This window comes from Falco cherrug, chromosome 4 (genome assembly GCF_023634085.1).
Source record: "Falco cherrug isolate bFalChe1 chromosome 4, bFalChe1.pri, whole genome shotgun sequence".
In the NCBI taxonomy this organism is placed as follows: domain Eukaryota; kingdom Metazoa; phylum Chordata; class Aves; order Falconiformes; family Falconidae; genus Falco; species Falco cherrug.
The window spans coordinates 44,712,694-44,734,154 of record NC_073700.1 but is presented as its reverse complement, the minus strand read 5'-3'; the positions used below and the strand labels follow the sequence as shown (position 1 = coordinate 44,734,154).

The 21,461-nt window shown below is 58.2% G+C and overlaps 3 protein-coding genes across 8 annotated transcripts in view; all 3 read left to right on the top strand.

Moving 5' to 3' along the window:
* The window catches only part of GATAD2A (GATA zinc finger domain containing 2A), a 66,883-nt gene extending 63,030 nt beyond the window's left edge, over positions 1–3,853 (top strand). For all 6 annotated transcript variants that reach the window (XM_055707997.1, XM_055707998.1, XM_055707996.1 and 3 more), the window contains one exon: positions 220–3,853. In XM_055707997.1, coding sequence (XP_055563972.1) covers positions 220–350 — 131 coding nt within the window. In that variant the 3' untranslated portion in view covers positions 351–3,853. The remainder of the gene's footprint in view (positions 1–219) is intronic.
* Positions 3,854–11,390: 7,537 nt separating this feature from the next.
* Positions 11,391–13,017, top strand: NDUFA13 (NADH:ubiquinone oxidoreductase subunit A13). The gene is made up of 5 exons (XM_055708044.1): positions 11,391–11,546; positions 11,633–11,711; positions 12,223–12,294; positions 12,372–12,441; positions 12,745–13,017. The coding sequence occupies exons 1-5, from the start codon at positions 11,453–11,455 to the stop codon at positions 12,862–12,864; spliced, it is 435 nt and encodes a 144-aa protein (XP_055564019.1). The 5' UTR covers positions 11,391–11,452; the 3' UTR covers positions 12,865–13,017.
* Positions 13,018–13,597: 580 nt separating this feature from the next.
* Positions 13,598–20,783, top strand: YJEFN3 (YjeF N-terminal domain containing 3). Its single transcript, XM_055706706.1, is given in 8 exon segments — positions 13,598–13,773; positions 17,019–17,061; positions 17,064–17,096; positions 17,099–17,440; positions 19,023–19,133; positions 19,219–19,332; positions 19,779–19,929; positions 20,562–20,783. Coding segments are annotated over 8 exon segments (1,185 nt in total). The 3' UTR covers positions 20,777–20,783.
* The last annotated feature ends 678 nt before the right edge of the window (positions 20,784–21,461 follow it).

Here is a 21,461-nt window from a genome sequence, read left to right as displayed (position 1 = left end):
CGCTCAAATCTTCATTTCTGGTACCAAACCTTGCTCCTCTTTGTTCAGATGATTTTGGAAGCTTTCATCTTCTGAAGGCGCCTGACCTTCGTGCCCCATGCTTAGATGATCTGTTTTCATGTTGGATAAAATGCGAGTAGTGTGTGTTTGCCAGTGTTTTCTCCCGTGGTTGTATCATACTGTGACACTTGCTCTTTCTTCTCTTTTGTGTCTCGTCAGGTGGGGCTTTACCTTTCGTCAATCCTAGTTTAGCTGTGCACAAGTCATCTTCAGCAGTAGACCGCCAGCGTGAATATCTCCTGGATATGATTCCCCCACGGTCCATCCCACAGTCCGCCACGTGGAAATAATGCAGCGGAATGCCCAAGTGGAAGACTTTCCTGTTTCTGCCATCCTTTTTATACCACATTACAGTGGAATCTGCTTTAATCCCAGCTGGATATGCCCCAGGCTTTATAGGATGCAAGAAGACCACTCCTCATCCCATCGAGTGCTGCTGTCCCTGCTATGAAAAGACACCACGTGGGTGGGAAAGACTTAAGCTCATTTGGTTCTCAGATTCTTATGATTGACTGATGATGAAGGCTGTCAGGGAAGGGGAAGAATATTATTTTTGTTTTTAATATTTTTTTTTTGCTTTATGTATTTAGTTTGGATTTTTTTGTCACCAGCACAAAAGGAGGACTAAACGACTCTCTGCCTTCAGTTTCTTTATTAATAACTACCCGTTCACCAGGAACTTGGTGTTCGTTCCTGAGCAAGCACGGATCTCAGTTCAAGGAGAGAGGAATTTCAACCCTGTCTTGCAGATGCATATAGCTAAGCCAAGTTCACGTTGGCTTTTCTTCCCTGCCCCTCCTCCAGCCAGGAAGGCAGTCTACAGATTATAGTGTTTCCAAATCTTCTGATGATGAGCTAATGATAAATAAGTTGCAAACTCAAATTCCAGTTGAGTATGTTTTTTTTTTTCCTAAGGGACTGGCTGCCACCACAACTTGTCTGGTAGGTGGGAACCAGTGCAGGAGTCTCTCACTTTTGTTGGATTCTGTTTTGAATAGACTTTGAACTGTTGATAGTCTAAAAATCTAATTTACTGAATAGACAAACACCTTTGTTCAGTCTTTCTAATTCAGCGAAGAGCAGTTGGGCCTTTCATATGTTCCCAGAGACTTAAAAGTGAAACTGGCTTTGATTATTTTCTTTTTGGAGGGTTTTTTGTTGTTGTTGTTGTTGTTGTTTTGAGCAATTTTACTCAAAAAAAAAAAAAAAAAAAAAGGAATTCCAGAAGCTGCACGCAATCAGAAAGGGCAAGTGGAGGGAGCAGAGGAGCGGGGTGCTGCCGTCCGGTCGCAGGCTCCTTCCTCTGCCGATGCTCGCCAAGATGCGGCTGTTCCTGATGCTGCGGTGGCCCGAGGACTGTGGCAGCACGTCCTGGGGGGCCCAACTGCCGCCCTTGATCCCTCTAGAGCTCCATTCTTCCAGGCGTACCAAGCATGCTCCTCTGTCCGTCACTTCAGTATTTCATTTTTGATAGAGCTTTAGGTATAACCCTGCTTTAAGGACAGGTTTCTACGTGGGTTTAATATATTTTGGGGATTCCACAGGTTAAATCCGAACCCATCAGGTCCAGGTTTTGGTTTTGGTTTGTTGTTTTACTATTTTTTTTTTCCCTTCTCATCATCTTCCCTCCTTCTTCCCTGTGCTTCTCCCAAATTAAAGTTGGATTCAAGTGGCTGAAATACATGCCTTACTACTTATGTTGCATATCAGTACTAGAAGTAGTGCTGATGAGAATTATTTGCAAAATTATATATATATATCTATATATCTATATATAAAAAAAAAGGGGGGGGGAGGGGTTACTATTCAGTCTATGCTGAATCTATTTTCTTAGCAGTTGCTGTTAGATCTAACTTTAAACCAATAACTGTATTGGGTGGTCCCCCTGCAGATCTAACTATTGCATAGTGAAAAAAAAAAAACACGTTCATTTTAGCCCCTCTTCTGTTGTGTGAATATCAGTATTTAGATACTTTGAAAACTGTTCAGTAGTTATAGAAAACCTAGTTTTGCAAAATGGTATTTGTTGCTGTATAAAGCCCTAGAATTTCAATTTGACTTTGTTTTTTTGTTTGTTTGTTTTACAAATGTATATTAAGAGCTAAATGGGGATGAGAGGAATTGGTTTGAGGTTTTAATTTTTCCTTTTCATTCCAAGATATTTTGGATTGGGAGATGTGGAGAGAGAAATTGAGTGCATTTTATTTTTGCACTTTGAAATATTATGAAACAGTTTCAGTTCCTTACCTGTGTGGAGTTTTTTCGGGGTTGTTTGTTTTTTTTTCTCTCTTCTGACAAATTGCCTGCATTATCTCATCGTTGGTGCAAATGTCTAGCACTGTTACATCACCTGAGTACATTTGTTTAAAAAGAACGAGCAAAACTCCTCAAACTAAAATTCAAAATGCCTTTTTGGGAAACCTGGACAACTTCCACCATCTTTTTTTTCCAGCGTTGGGGTAGCTTTAGCTTCAGCTGGTGCTGGAAAAAAGGGGAATGGAAAGAGGGGCAGAAGTATTAAACTTGCCTGTTTCAAAATCTATGTCAAAACCTTTTTTGGATACCGCCAGTTCAGTACAAGCAGCTTGTAAATTTTAATTTCAGCACAATGGATAGGGGAGATTTAAAATAAGCCTGAAAATAATTGAGAAGACTTATTTTAGGCTTTGGAACAGACAGTAAAAATGAGTCTGCACATACCGTCTTACAAACATTGCTCCCTCAGCAATGCTAGACTGCAATCTGTTTTCGTTTCATGCCGAATAAAACCCCACAAATACAATCTTAACGTGTCAGGGTAGAATTATTTGGAAGGCTTTGTAAGTGAAGAGAAGATACTACGTATATATTGGGCTGTCGGGATTCAAATCCGTTTTGACATCTGTTTTAATCTGTGGTTCTTGGAGTGTTGCAGGTAACTTTAGAGGATATATTTATTGCATATGGGTTTCTGCAGAGTTTAAGGTAAACACAGGGCAGACTGCAGTGGTATACGTACGTTAAATGCCAGCAGAATTGCTTCTTCCTTTGTAGTCAAAACTGCATATTCAGTTGAGCAGTGTTGAACTGGGCTGGTTAAGGTACCATGCTAGGTTTAGTTAGTCGTTAAAACACTTGCTACAGTCTTTCCAAACCTCCTCCCCCGCATCTGTATGTTCCCCTTCTTGCAGGAAAAAAAAAAAATAAAAAAAAATTAACTAAAAAAAACAGCAAACAAACAGAAGAGCTTGGTTAGCTGGAATACTCACACAATGGTGTTACGCCCTAAAGGTTAAATTGTTTGGGAATTGGGAAGGAGGGGGGTTTAGACACACTTTTAAGAACAAATCCTTGGTTTATTTCTCCTGCTGTCATGTTTGGGATTCCTGCCTCCATAAGGGCTACTAGTTCTGCTGCAGAGCTGTCTGAAAGTCCCTTCCACCGGCCCTCTCCTGGAAAAAAAGACCATTTTACTTAAAGCTCCCTCAGAACAAGAGACTGAACGTGCTGCTCGACAGTTGAAGCTGTAAATCGGGATCCTTCAGGTGGAGCGCCCGGCATCGTGTCCCGTTTCCCCAACCCTCCACTGCTTCGCTGCAAACTGCTGCATGAGCTGGTTTGACATTGCTCAGATGCTGCTTGCTTCCCCCCTCTCCTGGGGAGAGGGTTAGAGCAGCGTTGGTTCTTGCAAGCCATATAACCTTTCTTTGAGACATTGCGACTACAAGATTTTATAATACAGTAATAATGAAAATGACTATTGTACTTAGATTTTAGCAACTTGTGAAATAAAACCCCGGATTTTCATTTGAAACCCGTGTTGCAATTTGGGAGCTGTGTGGTTTTTTTTGTAATTTTTTTATTATTTTTTTTTTAATAACCTGATCAATTACCGGTTTGATTTCAGAGCGTTGGCGAGGTCGCAGCCCTTTGCCCAGGAACACGAGTGGCCCGGTTGAATCTTGTATTTTTAGAGTGCAGTTGGCTGACACAGCGTTTCCAGTTTGTGGAAATGGTGACTTGGCTAATGTTTGTGTTCTAGGGATTCCTGTATGTGGCATCCAGCTGTAATGGCCAGAAGACTCTGGGTTAATCTTAAATTAGAGATAATTTGGGGTTGGCTTTTTTTCTGTAGCTATTTCTATCATCGCTTTAGGGCAGCATTCACTTACCTCTGACTTCTCGGACCTAGTTGTCACTTTTTTTTCCTTTTTTTCTTCTTTTTTTTTTTTTTTATTTTGTTTTGTTTCCTAAGGAGAAAAAAAAAATTACCAAAGTACAGTTCAGAATGGAAAATGGGGGGACTTGTGCTGCAGAAGTGAGTAGAGCAGAGCAGGCTGAGGCAGGTCTTAATAGAAACTGCACTTGGCTCATTTCTCACCCTCTCCTTTTGGAAGGAGGGGATCGCAGAAGGCATTTTTTAAAATTATAAATATATATATATATAATGCAAAAAGACCTCAAGGAACTGCAGTAGTGTTTGTCTGCTTAAGGCAGAGTTCTGCATATATTGCGTTTAGCAAAAGAACTTGCATTGTGCTTTTTTTAAAAAAAAAACTAGAAAAAATTTATAATCATCTAACAAAGGAGCGTAACAGTCACGTTACGCCAGCGCAGGGTATGGTTTTGTCACTCGTATTTATTGTGACTCTAAATCTTTGATAATAAAACAAAAATCTAAAAAAAAAAATTAATTTCCCACTAAAACCTGAGAAGTCTCAGTGGTGGAAGAATCTGAAATGGATATCTGTGTATATTGTATCGTGAGGGATTTTTAGTATTTGACTGACAATAAACACATGGACAAAGCCTTGGGTCTGCCTCTTATTTCTAGTATATATATATGTAAAGATATATGTATATATATGTATAAAGATCGATATATAGGTCTTATTTCCACCGCTGGTGACTGCACAGTTTCTTCCCCCTGATGGGAGACCGGGAAAGGAAGAAGGCAAAGTCTACGTGGAATTTTGTGGATTGAAGTTACAAACCACCAAACGGATTAAATGTCCTCCCAGGTGCCGTCTCTGGATGCAGGCTGGCACACGAGTTTTCCAGGCAAGAACGAGACCCTGGCGCCTCTTCAGCCCTTCTCACTTGGAATCACCACCTCTGCCCCTCGGAGACCCTTGGGGTCCCATCCCTTGTACGTGTCCTGTCGTAACAACTTGACTCCCAGGTCAGCATCCGAAGACGCTGGAACAACGAAGTTTTCCCTGCCTGCCACAGAGCAGGTGGGAGCTGAAGCGCTGCGGTTGCACTCACTCTGCCATTCCCAAACTGGGAATATAACCCCGTGCACCTCCTGAAATCCTTCAATACGTCCGTAAGTTTATTTAAATCCTCCAGGATAACTCAACAAGCCAGTGGAGAGGAGGAGAAAGGGGAGATTTGCATCGCAAACTTGAACAAAAACGTTGCCGGAATATTTCTGGCCCCAATTCTGGATTAAAAACAAAGTGGTTGGAGCATCACTCAGCTGCCTGGGAAGTGCCCAGCTTGAAGGGAGGGAAAAAAATACGTTTGGGGTTGGTTGGGGTTTTTTTCAGCTCGGGTTTGTGTATGCAGCGTGTGTGTTTGTGTTGGCAGGGGCCAGACCATAACTCTGGATTCAGGGATGTGCTGGATCAAGCCCTGGGCATTTGTGTGTCCGTGACACTTAACTGCTTGTCACTGGGCACAGCTGGAGCCCCCCCAGTCCCCATCGAGTATCCCAGCCTCATCCTGCCCGAAATTGTGGCCGTTGCCAGCCGCGGTCCCTGAGGTCGGTGGGAAGATGCTGTTTCAGAGCAGTGATGGTTCCTGCGCCTTCCTGATGGCACCGCCTGGAATCGCCGAGGCTGGGAAGTGCTTTGCTCCGGGTGTGAGCAGGAATAACTGGGTGTGAGCAGGAATAACTCGTTTTGGCGTCGTCAGACCCTGTTTTGGAAGCGCAAGAGGTGACGGGAGGAGCTGCGGGGGCTGCTGGCGGCGCGCGGGGGTAGAGCAGCAAGGAGGGGGTGATGGCGAGGGGCAAAGCCCCTTCCCCACGAGGGGAGCCCTGCGGGTCCACGGCAGTGACCGAGAGCAGCATGGGGCAGCACCAGGTACCCCAGACCCACCTGGCTCCACTTTGACCCCAACGCAGTGTTCGTGGGGTTGGAAACGTTTGACCTTCACCATGTGTGTGGGGGGTGTTGGGGGTTTTTTGGGGGGTTCTTTACGAGCTTTTTCTGACCTTCTAGAACTGGAAAAAATTCTGAATTTCTGAATATGTGAGTTCAAGAACCAGTTTAGATGAAGAACCAGTTTAATTCAAGAACCAGTTTAATTCAAGCTGTTTTGTTTTCCTCAAAGCTGTGTAACTGCTGTGCTGGTGAGGGCTCTTGCTGAGGAAGTCTTTTTTTATGCAAAACTGCTGAAGTGCAAGCTATTAACGCTATTTTGGTAGCAAACCCAGTGATCTGCTGTGGATTAAAGTGGCAGGAGGTGGCAATATCCCAACCTAGTTGTTTTTTTTGGGGGGGGAGCACCTGGAGCAGGTACCGGTGCAGAGTCAGCAGGTACCGGTCAGCATCTCAAAAGTCACGGAGGCGATTCTGCTGCGCAGATTGTGCGGGCTAATCGAGATATTGCTGGCAGCTGAAGGGTTAAGTCCACTCCACCCCGGGAAAAACTCCCAGTTTAGGGGCTGTGTTAGGAAATTCAGCCACTGGAAATTATAGGTGTGCAGTGGGGGCAGGGGCTGAGCCCCTTGGGAGGAGGAGGAGGAGGAGGACCAGGAGGAGGAAGAGGCCCTTTGGGTATCAGCAAAGCACGTCACCTCCAGGGTTTGTATCCTCCTGATAACCGTTGCAACACTGTCCACAACCCATTTTATTCCCATTTCCCAGCAGCTAGAGAAGACCCTTCCCCCAGCTTCCCAGGGCAGCACTGCACCTGGACCCGCTCCCGAGCTCCGGCTCTGCTCCCCTCATCCCCTCGGGAGCAAAGAGGCTTCGAGGTTCATTTGGATCTTACAAATGCCTTGGCTGGGTCCCAAGTGTGACGCGGCCCTGTGTAACAGCGGGACGGGATTGCATCAGCTCCTGCGCTCCAAATGAAGCCGCCGGCGGGGTCTCACCTGGCTGGAGCAGGTGGGAGCTGCTCCGTCGCATCCCGCGCCTCGGCGCGCTGGTCTCAGCCAGGGAACAAAGAAAAGCTCGGGCTGTGAGCCGTACGAAGACAGGCTCCTTAAATACCACCTTTGTTATTAAAAATAAATCATAAATACAAATTATGAATGAGAGAATCCTTCTCCATCATTAGCTACAGCAGGTGGAAGGCATAACCAGGGAGAGATGGGTAAAACCACTTTTAAATACAAGTAAAATATTAAAAAGCTGATTTTTGTGTCGGTCCCCTGCTCTGGGCTTTGGTGGTGATGGGGAAGCGAGGCATGATGTGTCCTGGGCCATCCCAAACTGGGATAAATGGGATGTGGGTGGGTGCGGGGCAGGGTGGGTGAGGGGATGCTGGAAGGAGCCAAGCCCTCCCCCTCCGGGTGGGAATACAGAGCTTAATAAACCCTTCCACAGATGCCTTAATGACGAGTGTTTGAATAAGGAATTCCGCTCCGGGGGATAAAGGTTCTTCCTTGAAAAGGAAATTTGTCAGACAACCCAAATGTGAAACAGTTGCTGCTGAAAAGCAAAGAACTGAATTTTTTGTTCCCTTTTTTTAGTAGTAAAGCCTCGGTTTTGTCGGGATCAGGAGCCGGAGGGTGTTCAGAGCGCCGGCCCTGGGGGGTGATTCCCGGTGGCTGCCATCCTGCCGGGAAGGGACCGACGCCATCGTGTTCATGGCTGAAATCGGCGCCGGGTCTGAGGGATGACAGGGTGGGCACCGCGGTGCTGCTCATCCGGCTGCTCCTGCGCTTGGGAATGGCCAGCGGAGCCGTTTGATGGGATTTATGAGGGGGTTGAGCTGACGGCCCTCGGGAAGGGTGAACAGAGGGTTGAGTTCAGGCAGTATGTGGGAAACCCATCACATGCGTTCCTTGTCCCTGTGGTACAGAAATAATCCCATTGATGCAACTGCCGGTCCCAGCACAGCCCATTGCCACGGTCTGGGAACTGCTGGGAATAACGGTCCTTGGTGTCCAGGAAAAGCTGCACAGCAAAGAGGGGCTCTTGGCTTGGGGGGAACTGGGGTTGGGGGGGATTATGACCCACCCATGGATGCAGGTCCCCAGCCCGAGGCAGCCCCACTTCACTGGGAAGCTCTTCCCAAGGGAACCAATATCAAGGAACATTGTTCCCAGCAATTCCCATATCCCAGTGCTGCTCCTGCCCGTGCTGCCTGGATGGGATGCACGGGGGGGATTATGACCCACCCATGGATGCAAGCCCCCAGCCTGAAGCAGTCCCGCTTCACTGGGCAGCTCTTCCCTTGATATCAAGGCATGTTATTCCCAGCAACTTCAAGGCACGTTATTCCCAGCAATTCCCACATCCCAGCGCTGCTCCTGCCCATGCTGCCTGGACAGGACGCACGGCTCTTCAGGCGAGCTGCCTGTGCCGCGGGGTTTGGGGGTCCTTGGCAGCGCACAGGGCTGCAGTGCCGGGGTCCCGCGGCTCCCCATGGACCGGGAGGCAGCAGGAAAATTACACCTCGTGGCAATTAACCAGTGACGTGAAACATCCCGGGATGCTTTTGCACGGAGCTGGTGCCTGGGCAAGGCTCTGGCCTCGGTTTTCCCAGTGGCTGGAGTCTCCCACAGCCTTGAGCTCCCCCACTCCGGCCCAGGACCCCCCAAGGCAGCAGGTCTGGGGGTCCTGCAAAGCCCCCAGACCTGGTGGGAGTTAAAAGGCAAAAATCTGGCTTCTGAGGTGGGAGCTGGGGGCTTCGGCCACCCAGGGATGGGGGTTTCTCTTTGTAAATGAGCCAACTGATTCCTGCTTTTCTTCTCCCTCCCTGCGCACAGCCAGGCGGGATCCAGGAACGTGTGTAGGTGTCCCACCAAAGTCCCGCCAGCTTCATTATGATAATTTACCAGCAGAAAAAGCCCCAGGTAAACATTCAACACGCCGAATCCAGAAACAAACCCCCAGCTGTTGGGGATCAGGCTGAATCCCTTCCCCTCGTCCAGCATCTTTAATTGATCCCAGGCCGTAAGCCCGGCCGTGGCTTTGGGGGTTTCTCCAGCCTTTCCCTGGAGCATCCACAGTCCTGGGGCATTTCCCACCTCCCAGCCCACTGCTGCCTTCCCATCCCCTCCCCATCCTTCCTTTTCCCAGCTCATCAGCTCCGGGAGCTTCCACATGAGCCACCAGTGACTCTGTCTTCCCAGAGCTGGGAAAACGGTGGAAGCAGCAGGTTTCTATCAGTTTGGTTCCTCAATGGACCCAGAAGCTGCTGGATGGAGACCGGGATGTATAGTCGTGCCTGAAGGTGCTGCTTATTCCAGGGGCACCCACTGGGAAAGCACTTGGATGGGAGATAATGCCTGTGTTGCCCCACTCCGGTGCACTGCCCCGGGGGGTGTCGGTGGGAATCGGGGGTCACTGCCAAAAGTGGGGGCAGGATGACGAGGCCCAGAGGTGGCCACTCATTCCCCGCAAGGATCTTTGCCCACCTCCCAGCTGGGTTCACCAGCGAATCCAGCTGCCGTGAAAGGATTTGATCCCGGGAAGGCTGGTCTTCCCTAAAGGCTGGACCACCCACAGCAGATGCAGGGGAGACCCCAGCTCCAGGGTCATTCGGGATGGGGCAAGGAGCAGGAGGTTTTCCTGCATCCCCCGGTGCATCCCGCCAGGAACACAGGCATCCCGGAGCATCCCGGGGCTCACCCTCCCCCATCCCCTCCCCCAGCTGGGCACACGCTACTCCCAGGCAGGATTGGCCCCATGAGCAGCAATCCAGCCCCCAGCCCCACATATCCCATGGGGGGCTGGGTGCAGGGCGGTGCTGGAGAAAGTGGGGAGCTGCTGCCTGTGGGCCTGGCCCAGGCTTCCCCCCACCTTGGGGTGCCCATTCCCCCCCCCCCAGCATGCTGGTGGGTGCCCCCCCGGCCTCGCCAGCTGCAAAGTTATTATGTCCCCGCCACAGCGGAGGGATTACGGCGCGATTAGAGATTAAGACAAGAGTGACCTTGATCTGTGTCCGAGGGTTTACAGGACTGGGGGTGCAGGGGAACCACCCCAGGGCCGGCGGGGGGCTGGGAGGGTCCGGGCCCTCCAGGTCCTGCCCCATTGGTCTGGGGGACACAGCAGGGCCAAGGTTTGGGGTGCAAGGGGCTGGGGGGGCCATGCTGCCCACAGCCTGTTCACTGCTGCGTGTGTGCTCCAGTGTGAGTGTGCTCCGGGCACACTTGCCCTGTGCACCTGCTGCTGCTTTTTTTTTTTTTTCTGCATGTTTCTTGCTGCATGCTTATTGCTGGATGCATGCTTTTCGGTGCACACTTCCCAGTGCACACTTGCACAGGTTTTGCTGCATGCTTGCTGGTGGGTGCACACTTCTTGGTGCACGCTTCCCAGTGCTCGCTTGCCTGGTTTTTGCTGCATGCTCACTGGTGGATGCACTCTTTTTGGTGCACTACACTTGCATGTTTTTTGCTGCATGCTTGCTGGTGGGTGCACGCTTTTTAATGCATGCTTCCCAGTGCATACTTGCACAGTTTTTGCTGCATGGCTGTTGCTGGATGCACGCTGTCTGGTGCATGCTTCCCGTTGCATGCTTGCACGGGTTTTGCTGCATGCTTGCAGCTGGGGGCACACATTTTGGTGCACACTTCCCAGTGCACGCTTGCACGGTTTTTTGCTGCGTGCTCGCTGGTGGGTGCATGCTTTCCAGTGCACACTTGCACACTTTTTGCTGCATGCTCAGTGGTGGATGCATACTTTTTGGTGCACACTTCCCAGCACATGCTTGCCCATGGCTGCACTCTTGGTGCACACTTTACTGGTGCGTGCCCACTTTTTGGTGCATGTTTTCAAGTGTTTGCACGCTTACTGCTGGGTGCACGCTTGCTGCAGGGTGCACGCTTTTGGTGCGCACAGCCGGGGGCCACCTGCAGGTGGGTGCCCCCCACTCTTCGTTCCTCATCCCGGGAGTGCATGTGGGGAGTGCGGGACCCTGGTACCGGCCGTGCACGCGGAGCACTGAGCACCCCTGGGTGCAGGCTCCGCGCCCGCAGCAAAGCGAGCACCCCCGCTGTCCCCACCCCCTGCCCGGGTGCTCGGCGACACCTCGCGGCGGCGGCCGCCTCCCGCTCTGCCCACCGGGTGCCCGCCCCCCCGCCCAGCTGCGCACCGCGCCCGGCGGGTTGGCCCCACCGCTCCCTGGCCCCCGCGTTGCCCCTTTAAGGCGCGGCGGACGGCGCTGTCACGTGGTGCGGCCGGCAGAGCGCTTGCCGCGAGCGCGGCGGAAGTGACGTAGCGCGGCCGCCGGGATGGCGGCGCCGAAGGTGAAGCAGGACATGGCCCCGCCGGGCGGGTACGGGCCCATCGACTACAAGCGGCACCTGCCGCGCCGCGGGCTCTCAGGTGGGCGGAGGGCGGGGAGCGGGGGCGGGAGGCCCGGCGGGGAGGGCCCGGTGCTGCCGGTGCCGCGCTCACCCGCGCCCCCGCAGGGTACAGCCTCTTCGCGCTCGGCATCGGCAGCCTCCTGCTGGGCTACTACACGCTCATCAAGTGGAACCGGGAGCGCAGGTGCCGCCTCCCCAGCCCCGGGCTCCCCCCGGTTCCCCTGGGCCTACCCCGGGCCCCCCCCCGCCCCGGGCCCCCCCCCCCCGGTCGTCTTGTGGTCTCGTCCCTTCCCGGCGGCCGCGATCGTCGTCCCGCCCACCTGGGGTTCCCCTCGATCATCTTTGTCCCGTGCCCCCTCACCGAGCCCCGCGGGTTTGTCCCCCCACCTTCCCCGAGGTCACCCGCCGGGTCGTTCTGTGTCCCATCCCGTGGCCCCGGTTTATCCTGTGTCCCCCCTGCGCCGGGCGTCCCCCCACGCTCCCACCCGTGGGCTCACCGGTTCTGGTTCCTTGCTCTCCCGCCCCGGTTCCACCCCCCTGGGATTTGCTTTCCCCATCCCCTCCCCCGGCTCTTCCCGGCCCCCCCAGCCCCTCCCCCCGGTGCTCACCCCCAGCCCCCCCCAGCGGTGCTTCCCCGCGGTGCTCCCCCCCCCAGCTCACAGCCCTGCCCCCCCTCCCCCCCCATCCCACCGCAGGCGGCTGCTGATCGAGGACCTGGAGGCACGGATTGCCCTGATGCCGCTGCTGCAGGCAGAGTCAGACCGCAGGTACCGAGGGCATGGGGGAGGTCCCCACTGGGCGTTGTGCCCCCCTGCTCGGGGCTTAGCCTCCCCTTCTCTCGCAGGACCCTCCGGATGCTGCGGCAGAACCTGGATGAGGAGGCCAAAATCATGAAGGATGTTCCTGGCTGGAAGGTTTGTGACCCAGGTGCCCCGGGGCTGGGCGGGGGCCGTGCCACTGGCTGCCCCTCGGTGATGCCCGGCACAGTGGGGGGGGCGGAACCGGCCACCCCAGCGGATTTGGGTCTGTGCCACATCTCTGGGAACGCTCACATCACCCAGGCTTGAAGAAGCCCCCAGAAACCAGCGGCATAGGGGGCTACGCTGAGCAGTGAAGCTCATTCTGCTGCCTGCCAGGGCTTGGAGCCGGGGGGGGGGGGGCACCGCTCAGCTGGGGGGCTGCGGCTGCCCCCCCCCACCGCTCTCCCCCCCCCCCAGGTGGGCGAATCCCTGTACCACACCGACCGCTGGGTGCCCCCCACGCTGGAGGAGCTCTACTACCTGCGCCCCACCAGCGAGGTGGAGAACGAGAAGTTCGGGCTGCAGTACTATGTCTGAGGCGCGGCACAGCATGGCCCAGCTTGGCACAGCCCGGCACCGCGCTCACCGGGCTCTGGCATCCCCTGGTGCCGTGGGGGGGCGGGTGGCGGCTGCCCAGTGCTGCCTGTTCCAATATCTGTCATTAAACCTACACAGATCCGCGGTGTCGGACATGGTGTCGGCATGTTCCTGGTGCAGCTCCGTGTCCTGGAGCGGGACACTTGGCTGGCCCCGGGGGGGGGTGTTGCTCTTCCTGCTGCTGCATGTTGGGGGGTCCTGGCTCTTGTTCCCAGAGCCCCCCCAGCGTGGGGGGAGCAGGGGATCGGCCCCGGTTGCTGCGTGGCTGAGCCGGGCCCTGCTCCGGCTGCTGAAAACATCCTGATGGGGGCTGGGTAGCTGCAGCCCCGGCCCTGCGGGTCCCCTGCAGCAAGGGCTTGTCCCCCAGTGTCACAGCTGGGGGCTGGCAGGTGGAGGGGGGAGGGGCGGGGGACGCACTCAGCCCACCCTCCGGTTGCTGAGGGTGGCACCCACCGGGGTTGAGTGCAAAACACCGATTTTGAGTGTTTGGTGTGTCCCAGTTGCTGGGGGGGGGCATAAGGTGCTTTGTGGATCACTGTGGGGTGCAGGCAGCTGCCCCCGCCCCCGCCCGCTGTCTGGGGGGGGGGCGGGGGAGGGGCGTAGAGGCGATTTCGGGGCTCACCACCACCACAAACCGAGCCGGGGGGGCGGGGGCGGGCCTGGGGCCCGGGCGATGCTCCCGGGGAGGGGGGGCCGGGCGGGGCGGGGGCAGCCGGAGCCGCCTCCCCCGGGCGGCATCGCCAAGCGCCGGGGGTCCGCGCTGCTGCCGCCGCTCCCGCAGGGCTCCGCCGCCGCCGCCGGGATGAGCTCCGCGCCCGGCTCCGCCCGGCAGCCGCCCCGCTACCTCAGGTGAGCCCGGCCCCAGGGACCCCCCGACGGGGGATGCCAGCAGCCCCGAGGGGGGTCTGGGGTCCCGCCGTGCCTGTGCCCCTCACCGTACGCCCGCACTGGAGCTGCTGCCCCACCCCACCCCCCGCCGCCGCTGCCCCCCGGGACGGGCTGGGGGGGAACCCGCTACCCCGGGACCCCCTCCCCCCGGCTCGGCTCCTGCCTCCCGTGATGCCCCCAGCGCCCCGGTGCCGCCAGCCCCCCTTCCAGCTGTCCCCACGCATGTCTCCCCGCGGGGCGATCCCAGCCCGGCTTCTCGCACCCCCGAGGACGGGGGCGGGGGGGGCCGGTACCCAAATAACCGCGGTTGCCAGAGCAACTGCATCCCGGGTCGCCATGGCTGCGGCAGGGATGCTGGGATGGCTCCGGCACGCGCGGCCCCAGCGCGGGAAGCGGCACGGGGGAGACTCCGGTACCGCCTGGGGCTGGGGACCCCTGTGCGTCCCCAGCTCCCCGTGCTTGCACCCCGCGGGGCGGGGGGGGACGAGTGGCGGGCAGGGAGCCGGGATGTGGGACCGGGACACGGAGCCGGGTGTAGAGGCGGGCACGGAGCTGGGATGTGGGACTGGGATGCAGAGGGAGGATACGGAGCTGGGATGTGGGACTGGGATGCAGAGGGAGGATACGGAGCTGGGATGTGGGACTGGGATGCAGAGGGAGGATACGGAGCTGGGATGTGGGACTGGGATGCAGAGGGAGGATACGGAGCTGGGATGTGGGACTGGGATGCAGAGGGAGGATACGGAGCTGGGATGTGGGACTGGGATGCAGAGGGAGGATACGGAGCTGGGATGTGGGACTGGGATGCAGAGGGAGGATACGGAGCTGGGATGTGGGACTGGGATGCAGAGGGAGGATACGGAGCTGGGATGCGGGACTGGGATGCGGGACTGGGATGCAGAGGGAGGATACGGAGCTGGGATGTGGGACTGGGATGCGGGACTGGGATGCAGAGGGAGGATACGGAGCTGGGATGTGGGACTGGGATGCAGAGGGAGGATACGGAGCTGGGATGCGGGACTGGGATGCGGGACTGGGATGCAGAGGGAGGATACGGAGCTGGGATGTGGGACTGGGATGCGGGACTGGGATGCAGAGGGAGGATACGGAGCTGGGATGTGGGACTGGGATGCAGAGGGAGGATACGGAGCTGGGATGTGGGACTGGGATGCAGAGGGAGGATACGGAGCTGGGATGTGGGACTGGGATGCAGAGGGAGGATACGGAGCTGGGATGTGGGACCTGGGATGTGGGACTGGGATGCAGAGGGAGGATACGGAGCTGGGATGTGGGACTGGGATGCAGAGGGAGGATACGGAGCTGGGATGTGAGACTGGGATGCAGAGGGAGGACATGGGACTGGGATGCGGGACTGGGATGCAGAGGGAGGACATGGGACTGGGATGCGGGACTGGGATGCAGAGGGAGGACATGGGACTAGGATGCGGGACTGGAATGCAGAGGGAGGACATGGGACTGGGGTGCAGAACTGGGATGCAGAGGGAGGACATGGAGCCGTGATGCAGAACTGGGATGTGGGACTGGGATGCAGAGTGAGGACACGGAGCCGTGTTGCAGAACAGTGATGCAGAATGCGAGGTGCCCTGCCCCTGGAACTGGGGTACAGGAGGGGACACAGGAGGGATGCTTTCAAACCCCTCATCCTTCAGCTCCTCCCCCTCCCGCTCCCAGTAAGGTCTCTGCCCCGCCAGTGCAGCAGCAGCTCTGGCCATCCACCACGCCCCAGGAGGCAGCAGTAACTGGGTTAAACTGCGTTGGACTGGGCTTTGCTGGGTTTCAGCAGGGCTCAGTGGGGCACCTACCCCTGCACAGGGGACAGGAGCAGCATGTCCCCCCCTGCATCCCCAGCCCCTATAGCAAAGCCAAACCGCAAAGCGGGGAGGGCCGAGAGCGCACGTGCACCCCAGAGCGCTTGGAGGGGACTCTGCTCCCGGGGTGGGCAGCGAGCCAGGACTCGGGGAGCCCCACAATGTGTGTCCCCCCCCCTCCCTGGGGACGATGCCAGGACCGCGGGAGCCAGCCCGGGCCGCAGCCCAGGTTTCCCTGCCAGCAGTGATTACGGGCAATGTTCTCCCCTGGAGCAGACGTGGGGAATTTTGTCAGAGCCGAAAATGCGCCTTTTGTTGGGTGACTGACAACACAGCTGCACTGGGGCTAGCTGGGCTCTGCCAGGCCCCGCACAGGACCAGGGAGCAGGGGCTGGATTTGGCCCCTTTTCCCCCCTTTTTGCCCCTGGTGTGGGGCTGGGGACAGGCTGGGACTCACTAGAGGGCACCAGATGATTGGGGATGGGATGTGGGATGGGATGAACAGGATGGGAAAGGAGAGGAGGCATGGGGCAGGGTGAGGGTTTTTTTTCTTCTGGGGGTCTGCCAGGTTGGGCAGGGCACTGGGGTTTTGTGGGGTCTGCCGAGGCATACAGGGGGTATGGGGTGGGCCTGTGGGGACAGCCAGAGGATGTGGGGTCAATGAGATCTGTCAGCACGGCCAGGGGACAGGGTCTAAGGGGTCTGCCAGAGTGACCAGGGCATGGCAGGTCTATGGGGTTTGTCAGGATGGCCAGGGGACAGGGTGGGATCAGCCACGGTGGCTGGGGAGTAGGGGGCTCTCTGGGCTCTGCCAGAACGACCAGGGGATGTCAGAACTAAATGGTCTCCAGGCTTTGCCAGGACCCCCGGGGGACAGCCTGGTACGGGCTCTGCTGGGACACAGGGGGCTCTGGGCTCTGCCAGGACACCCAGGGGACGTGGCTGGCTCATGGGGTCACCCTGGACAGTGCAGGGTGACCCTGCAGCCAGGGACTCAGCAAGCCCCCAGCCCCTGTTCCCCCCAGCTCCCAGGGCTGGTAGCACCACACCTTCCTGCAGATAGTGGAGGGCCAGTTGGTCCCCTCCCTGCGACTAGGACCGAGCAAGGTGTGAGTGTGCATCCCCAAAGCAGGAGCATGGCCGGGGCCCCTCAGCTGCCCCCCAGGCTGCAAATTTTCCTCCCTGGGCCACCAGCATCCCGACTGCGGCCTCTCCTAGGGGCCAGATTTCACGTCCCTTCCATGACAAGCGCACAGCAGCTCACTGGACCCGGCACATGCTGTTCCAGCCGCGGCGCAGGTGAGCCAACAGATGTGAGCAATTATTGTCCAATTTGGAGGCTCCCGGACCCTGCCAGCTCCTGGGCTCGCAGCGCAGGAACAACCGCAGCATTGTTTGCTTTTATATAACAGCCCGATCCCCACGAGCCCGGGGATGCTGCCAAGGCCGTGCCTCGCACGAAATACAGCCCCCCCCTGTGCTGCCGGGCTCCCGAATGTGCCGGCCGTGTGCATCCCCAGCCCCGAGCCACCGGCCATGCCCACCCTCAGCCTTGTGAGCCCCCAGCCCGCTTGCCCGTTGCCCCCAAGCATCCCCTGCCCTGCACCGCGGGGATGCTTGGGGGCCCAAGGGGCTTAGTGCTGGGGCGGGGGGGTGTCCCTGCCCTCACTGCTGTCCGCTCCCCCCGCAGCAAGGCGGAGGCAGAGGCCATCGAGAAGGAGCTGCTGGAGGATTATCGGTTTGGGCGGCAGCAGCTGATCGAGATCTGGGGACACGCCTGTGCCATGGCCGTGACCAAGGTGAGGTGGCCAGTGGGGCCCAAGACCCCCCCGCCGGGGTGGGGGGGCTGCCGGCTGCTCTCCCCCCCGCACCCTGTCCCCCTGTGTGGCCTTTCCCACCCCAGCTGTGGTCTCCCTCCCACCCTGGATGGAGGCACAGGGATAGTGGGATGATGCTCTGGCCATGCCAGGGCTGCAGCCTCACCCTGGGAGACGGGGTGGGGGGTGGGGTGTCTGCATTCCTCAGCTGCCCTTTGTTATCCCCCCCGGGGTGAACTGGGGTCACCCGGGGCCAGTGGGTTCCACCATCCACCCCTGCCAGGCACCGGCTGCCTTTGCTGTGCGTGGGGAGGAGGGTGCTGGGGGGCTCCTCAAGCCCTGGCATTGCTCCCCTGGTGTGGTGAGCCCCGAGTGCTCGTGCTGGATGGGACGAGGAGGAGGAGGAGGAGGAGGAGGAGGCAGCAGCTGGGTAAGTGGAGGTGCAGCATCAAGGGCAGCTTTGTGCCTCGGCAGCCGCCGAGCTCCGCGCCCACCTGCCTCAGCTTTTCCGTTGGAGGTGTCTGGACTGTGCTCTGCCCTTCCCTTCTCTGAGGGCAGAGAAGTTGCCTGAGGAGGGGAAATATTTGGGTGTTGGAGCCTCTCTGGATCCTGGGGCTGGTCCTGGTCCCTGCCCCAAGGCTGGTCCAGGTCCCACAGTGCGGGGCTGCCCACCCCTCCAGGGCCCCCCCTGTACGGCAGCACCCCTGGCTCCACCACCAGCTCCAGCTGGGGAGAGTGGGGCTGAGCATCCTCTTCCTCATGGTGTTGAGCCAGGGAGAGCATCCGCGGATCCCAGTTTGGGCATCCCGCCCCCCAGTCAGGATCCCCTCCCGGTGCATCCCCTGGAGCCACAATGCAGGCTGGCACCAGGGCAGGGCCAGGGCCAGGCGAGCCTGGCTTTGTCCGGCACCGCAGCGCTGCAAGCGGGCCGTGCTGCTCAGGTCTCTGGCGGCTGGATGGGACCAGGAGCCAGGCTCTGCGAGCAGGAAAAAATCTGTCAATGGATAAACAGAGCCTCCCTTTGCAGGCTGCTGGTATGTGGAGTGCTCGGCCACCTCCCTGCAGGCTGGCAGGGAGCCCCGTCCCGCCACGGGCATCATCCTGTCCCGGGCATCGTCCTCAGCCCACCTTGGGCACCTTCCCTATCCCACCGTGGGCATCGTCATCATCCCACCATGGGCATCATCATCATGCCACCGTGGGCATCATCATCATCCAACCATGGGCACCATCTGCATCCCACCGTGGACACCATTCTCACCCCACTATGGGCCCTGTCCTGCCCTGGGCACCATCCAAGTCCTGCTGTGGTGCCATCCCCATCCCACTGTGGGCATTGTCCCCATCACATGCCCCCTCCTGCCATGGGTGCTGTCTCCATCCTACTGTGGGTGCTGTCCCCATCCCACCACACACCACGCTGCCCACCCAGCAGCACAGCCTTACTGTGGGTCATCAAGCCCCGGTCCCCCCGCCACATCCCCAATGCTGGGTGCCATCCCCAGGGCTGCCCCAGAGGGACGGGGCTGGGCAGTGACATGACATCCCTGTCTCCTCTCGGCAGGCCTTCCCGCTGCCGTCCCTGCCGCGCAAGCAGCCCACGGTGCTGGTCGTTTGTGGCCCGGCACAGAATGGGGCCATTGGCCTGGTGTGCGCCCGGCACCTGCGGATCTTTGTAGGTATCTTCCTTCCCTCGTGCTCCTCTTCATCCTCGAGTGGTGCCAGGCTCCCACACCGCATCCCCACTCTCCATCCCACAGGACTATGAGCCCACCATCTTCTACCCCAAACGCTCCCCGGACCCCCTGTACCAGGATTTCACGACACAGTGCGAGAAGATGGACATCCCCTTCCTCTCCTACCTCCCCACCGAGGTGAGACCCCTGGAGCCCCCGTGCTCACTGGCTGACGTGGTTGAGTTTGTTATTCTTTTTTTATTCCTTCCATCCCCCCCGCAACCCCGCCCCCGGCTCTGCTGGGAGCCCGGGGATGCCATGAAATCCAGCGGCGGCTGCCGCGGCCCCGCCAGCCACCGGCTCTGTTGTTGTTGGAAGCGTCGGGCTCGGTGGGAGGAATGTGACCCGAAAGCACTGCCCTGGCCAGGGCCGCGTGTCTCGGCGTGCTGGGCTCCGCCGCACCACCGCGCCCCTCACCCCCCCCCCCCCGCCTTGGCTTCTTGGGGGGGGCGGATTTTTTTGGCAGTAGCTCTTGGATGAATCTATTTATGCAGGAAGACGGGATCCCTGTGTGGGGTTCGGTGCCTGTCCCATAGGGGGGTGGGGGGGACCCCCCAGCCGCTGCCCACCGTGTCCCCCCCCAGGTGCAGCTGATCAATGATGCCTACAACGCCGTGGTGGATGCCGTGCTGGGAGCTGAGGCGGAGGCGACCGAGGGGAGGGAGCCCTGCGCTGCCATCCTGGCCACCCTGAAGCTCATCCGCATCCCCATCGTCAGCCTGGATGTGCCCTCAGGTCTGGCACCATGCTCAGCATCCCCCCAGGCAGGATGGAACCCCCCCAGCTCTGTGCTCACCCCAAGATTGTCACCCAGCCCACTGTGGCATCACCCTGGGCTCAGCGCCTGGGTGGTGGGGGAGCCCCTGCGGAGCCCTCCCAGGGTGGGGACAGCCCCGGGGACCCCCAGCTTTCCCCGCCCCCAGCCTGGCAGCATCCCTGCCGGCAGCCCAGGCTGGCAGCCGCTCTCCACGGATGCGTTCAGGGCATCCACGATAAATAACAAACTCCTTGAACTGAGACATGATGTAATTTGAAAACACCCGGGTGTCTGGTGGCCAGGCCTGGAATTGCCATCACACCCCCACACCGCGTGTGCCCCCCCCCCCCCCCCCCCCCGCAGGAGCAAACAGGAGCTCTCGGCACGGCTGCTGGTGAATCCCCACCAAGCAAAACCCCGCACAGTGCCAGGATGCAGCTGGAGCGGTGCAAGGCGGCGATGCTGGGGGGACACACACGCACCCCCTCCTCCCTGCGCCCTCCCCTCCTCCACCACCCCAGAGCATTCTCCACCGGCAAACTGGTGCCCGGCAGCGCTGTGTCCCCTGGGGTGCCCTGAACCCCTCCCCATGTCTTTTTTGCCATGGCAGGGTGGGACGTGGAGGCCGGGAGCAGTGGTGGGATCAGCCCCGACGTGCTGGTGTCACTGGCGGCACCCAAGCAGTGCGCTCGGCGCTTCCTGGGCCGCCAGCACTTCGTGGCCGGGCGATTCCTCCCCTACGACGTGCAGAAGAAGTTTGAGCTCAACCTGCCTGAGTACCCCGGCACCGAGTGCGTGGTGGCCCTGCGAGCCCCCCAGCAATAAAGCGCTTGGTGGCTCTTCCCTGGGGTCGATGTCTGCCTGGGAACACGGGGTGAGGGGACAGTGGCCTCATGGCAGGGCTGAGCTGGGGGCTTGTGCCGGGATTTGGTTCCATGTCCCGTCCATGCCAGGGAATGGCCCCGTGCGCAGCTTGGCCCCCCTGTGCTGTGTCCCCTGGGACCTGTCACCAACCTGCTCTCAGGGGCAGACCCCATGTGACCTCCTCTGTCGCCTGTCCCATGGGGATGTGGGCAGTTCCTGGGGTCCCATGGGTGGGTGTGGGGTCCCCATTGCTGCTGCATTCCCCCATAGCTTGAAACCCTCAAGCGCACTGGGGAAGGGGCGCAGCAGCAGCCCCCTCGCTACAGGGTTTTTTAATTAACAGGGAGAGCAGTGACAAGCCACCGCTGGGGACCGTCCCCGCCCTGTCCCAGCAGAGAGGGTCTTCTTGACCCCGCACCAGCACTGGGAGCTGCCTCCCCCCTGGGGAGCTCGGTGCAGCTGGAGTTTTGGGGAATGCAGGGAATGCGCTGGGATTTCCGCTGGCGGGGCTGTGGGAGGGGGCTGCGGTCCCCAACCGTGGGGAGCTGTGGTTTGGAGGTGACCCTGGGGAGGGTCCCCAGCCCATCGCCCCCCTCCCCCCCCAGTCACCATCACTTGCCAGCGCCGCTGGGTGCTTTGCATCCTG

Excerpts from the sequence above, each read along its gene's own strand:
- NDUFA13 (XM_055708044.1), top strand. The coding sequence starts at position 11,453 with ATGGCGGCGCCGAAGGTGAAGCAGGACATGGCCCCGCCGGGCGGGTAC. Across the intron at positions 11,547-11,632 it reads GCCGCGCCGCGGGCTCTCAG|GGTACAGCCTCTTCGCGCTC; the intron begins GTGGGCGGAGGG and ends GCGCCCCCGCAG. Across the intron at positions 12,442-12,744 it reads AGGATGTTCCTGGCTGGAAG|GTGGGCGAATCCCTGTACCA; the intron begins GTTTGTGACCCA and ends CCCCCCCCCCAG.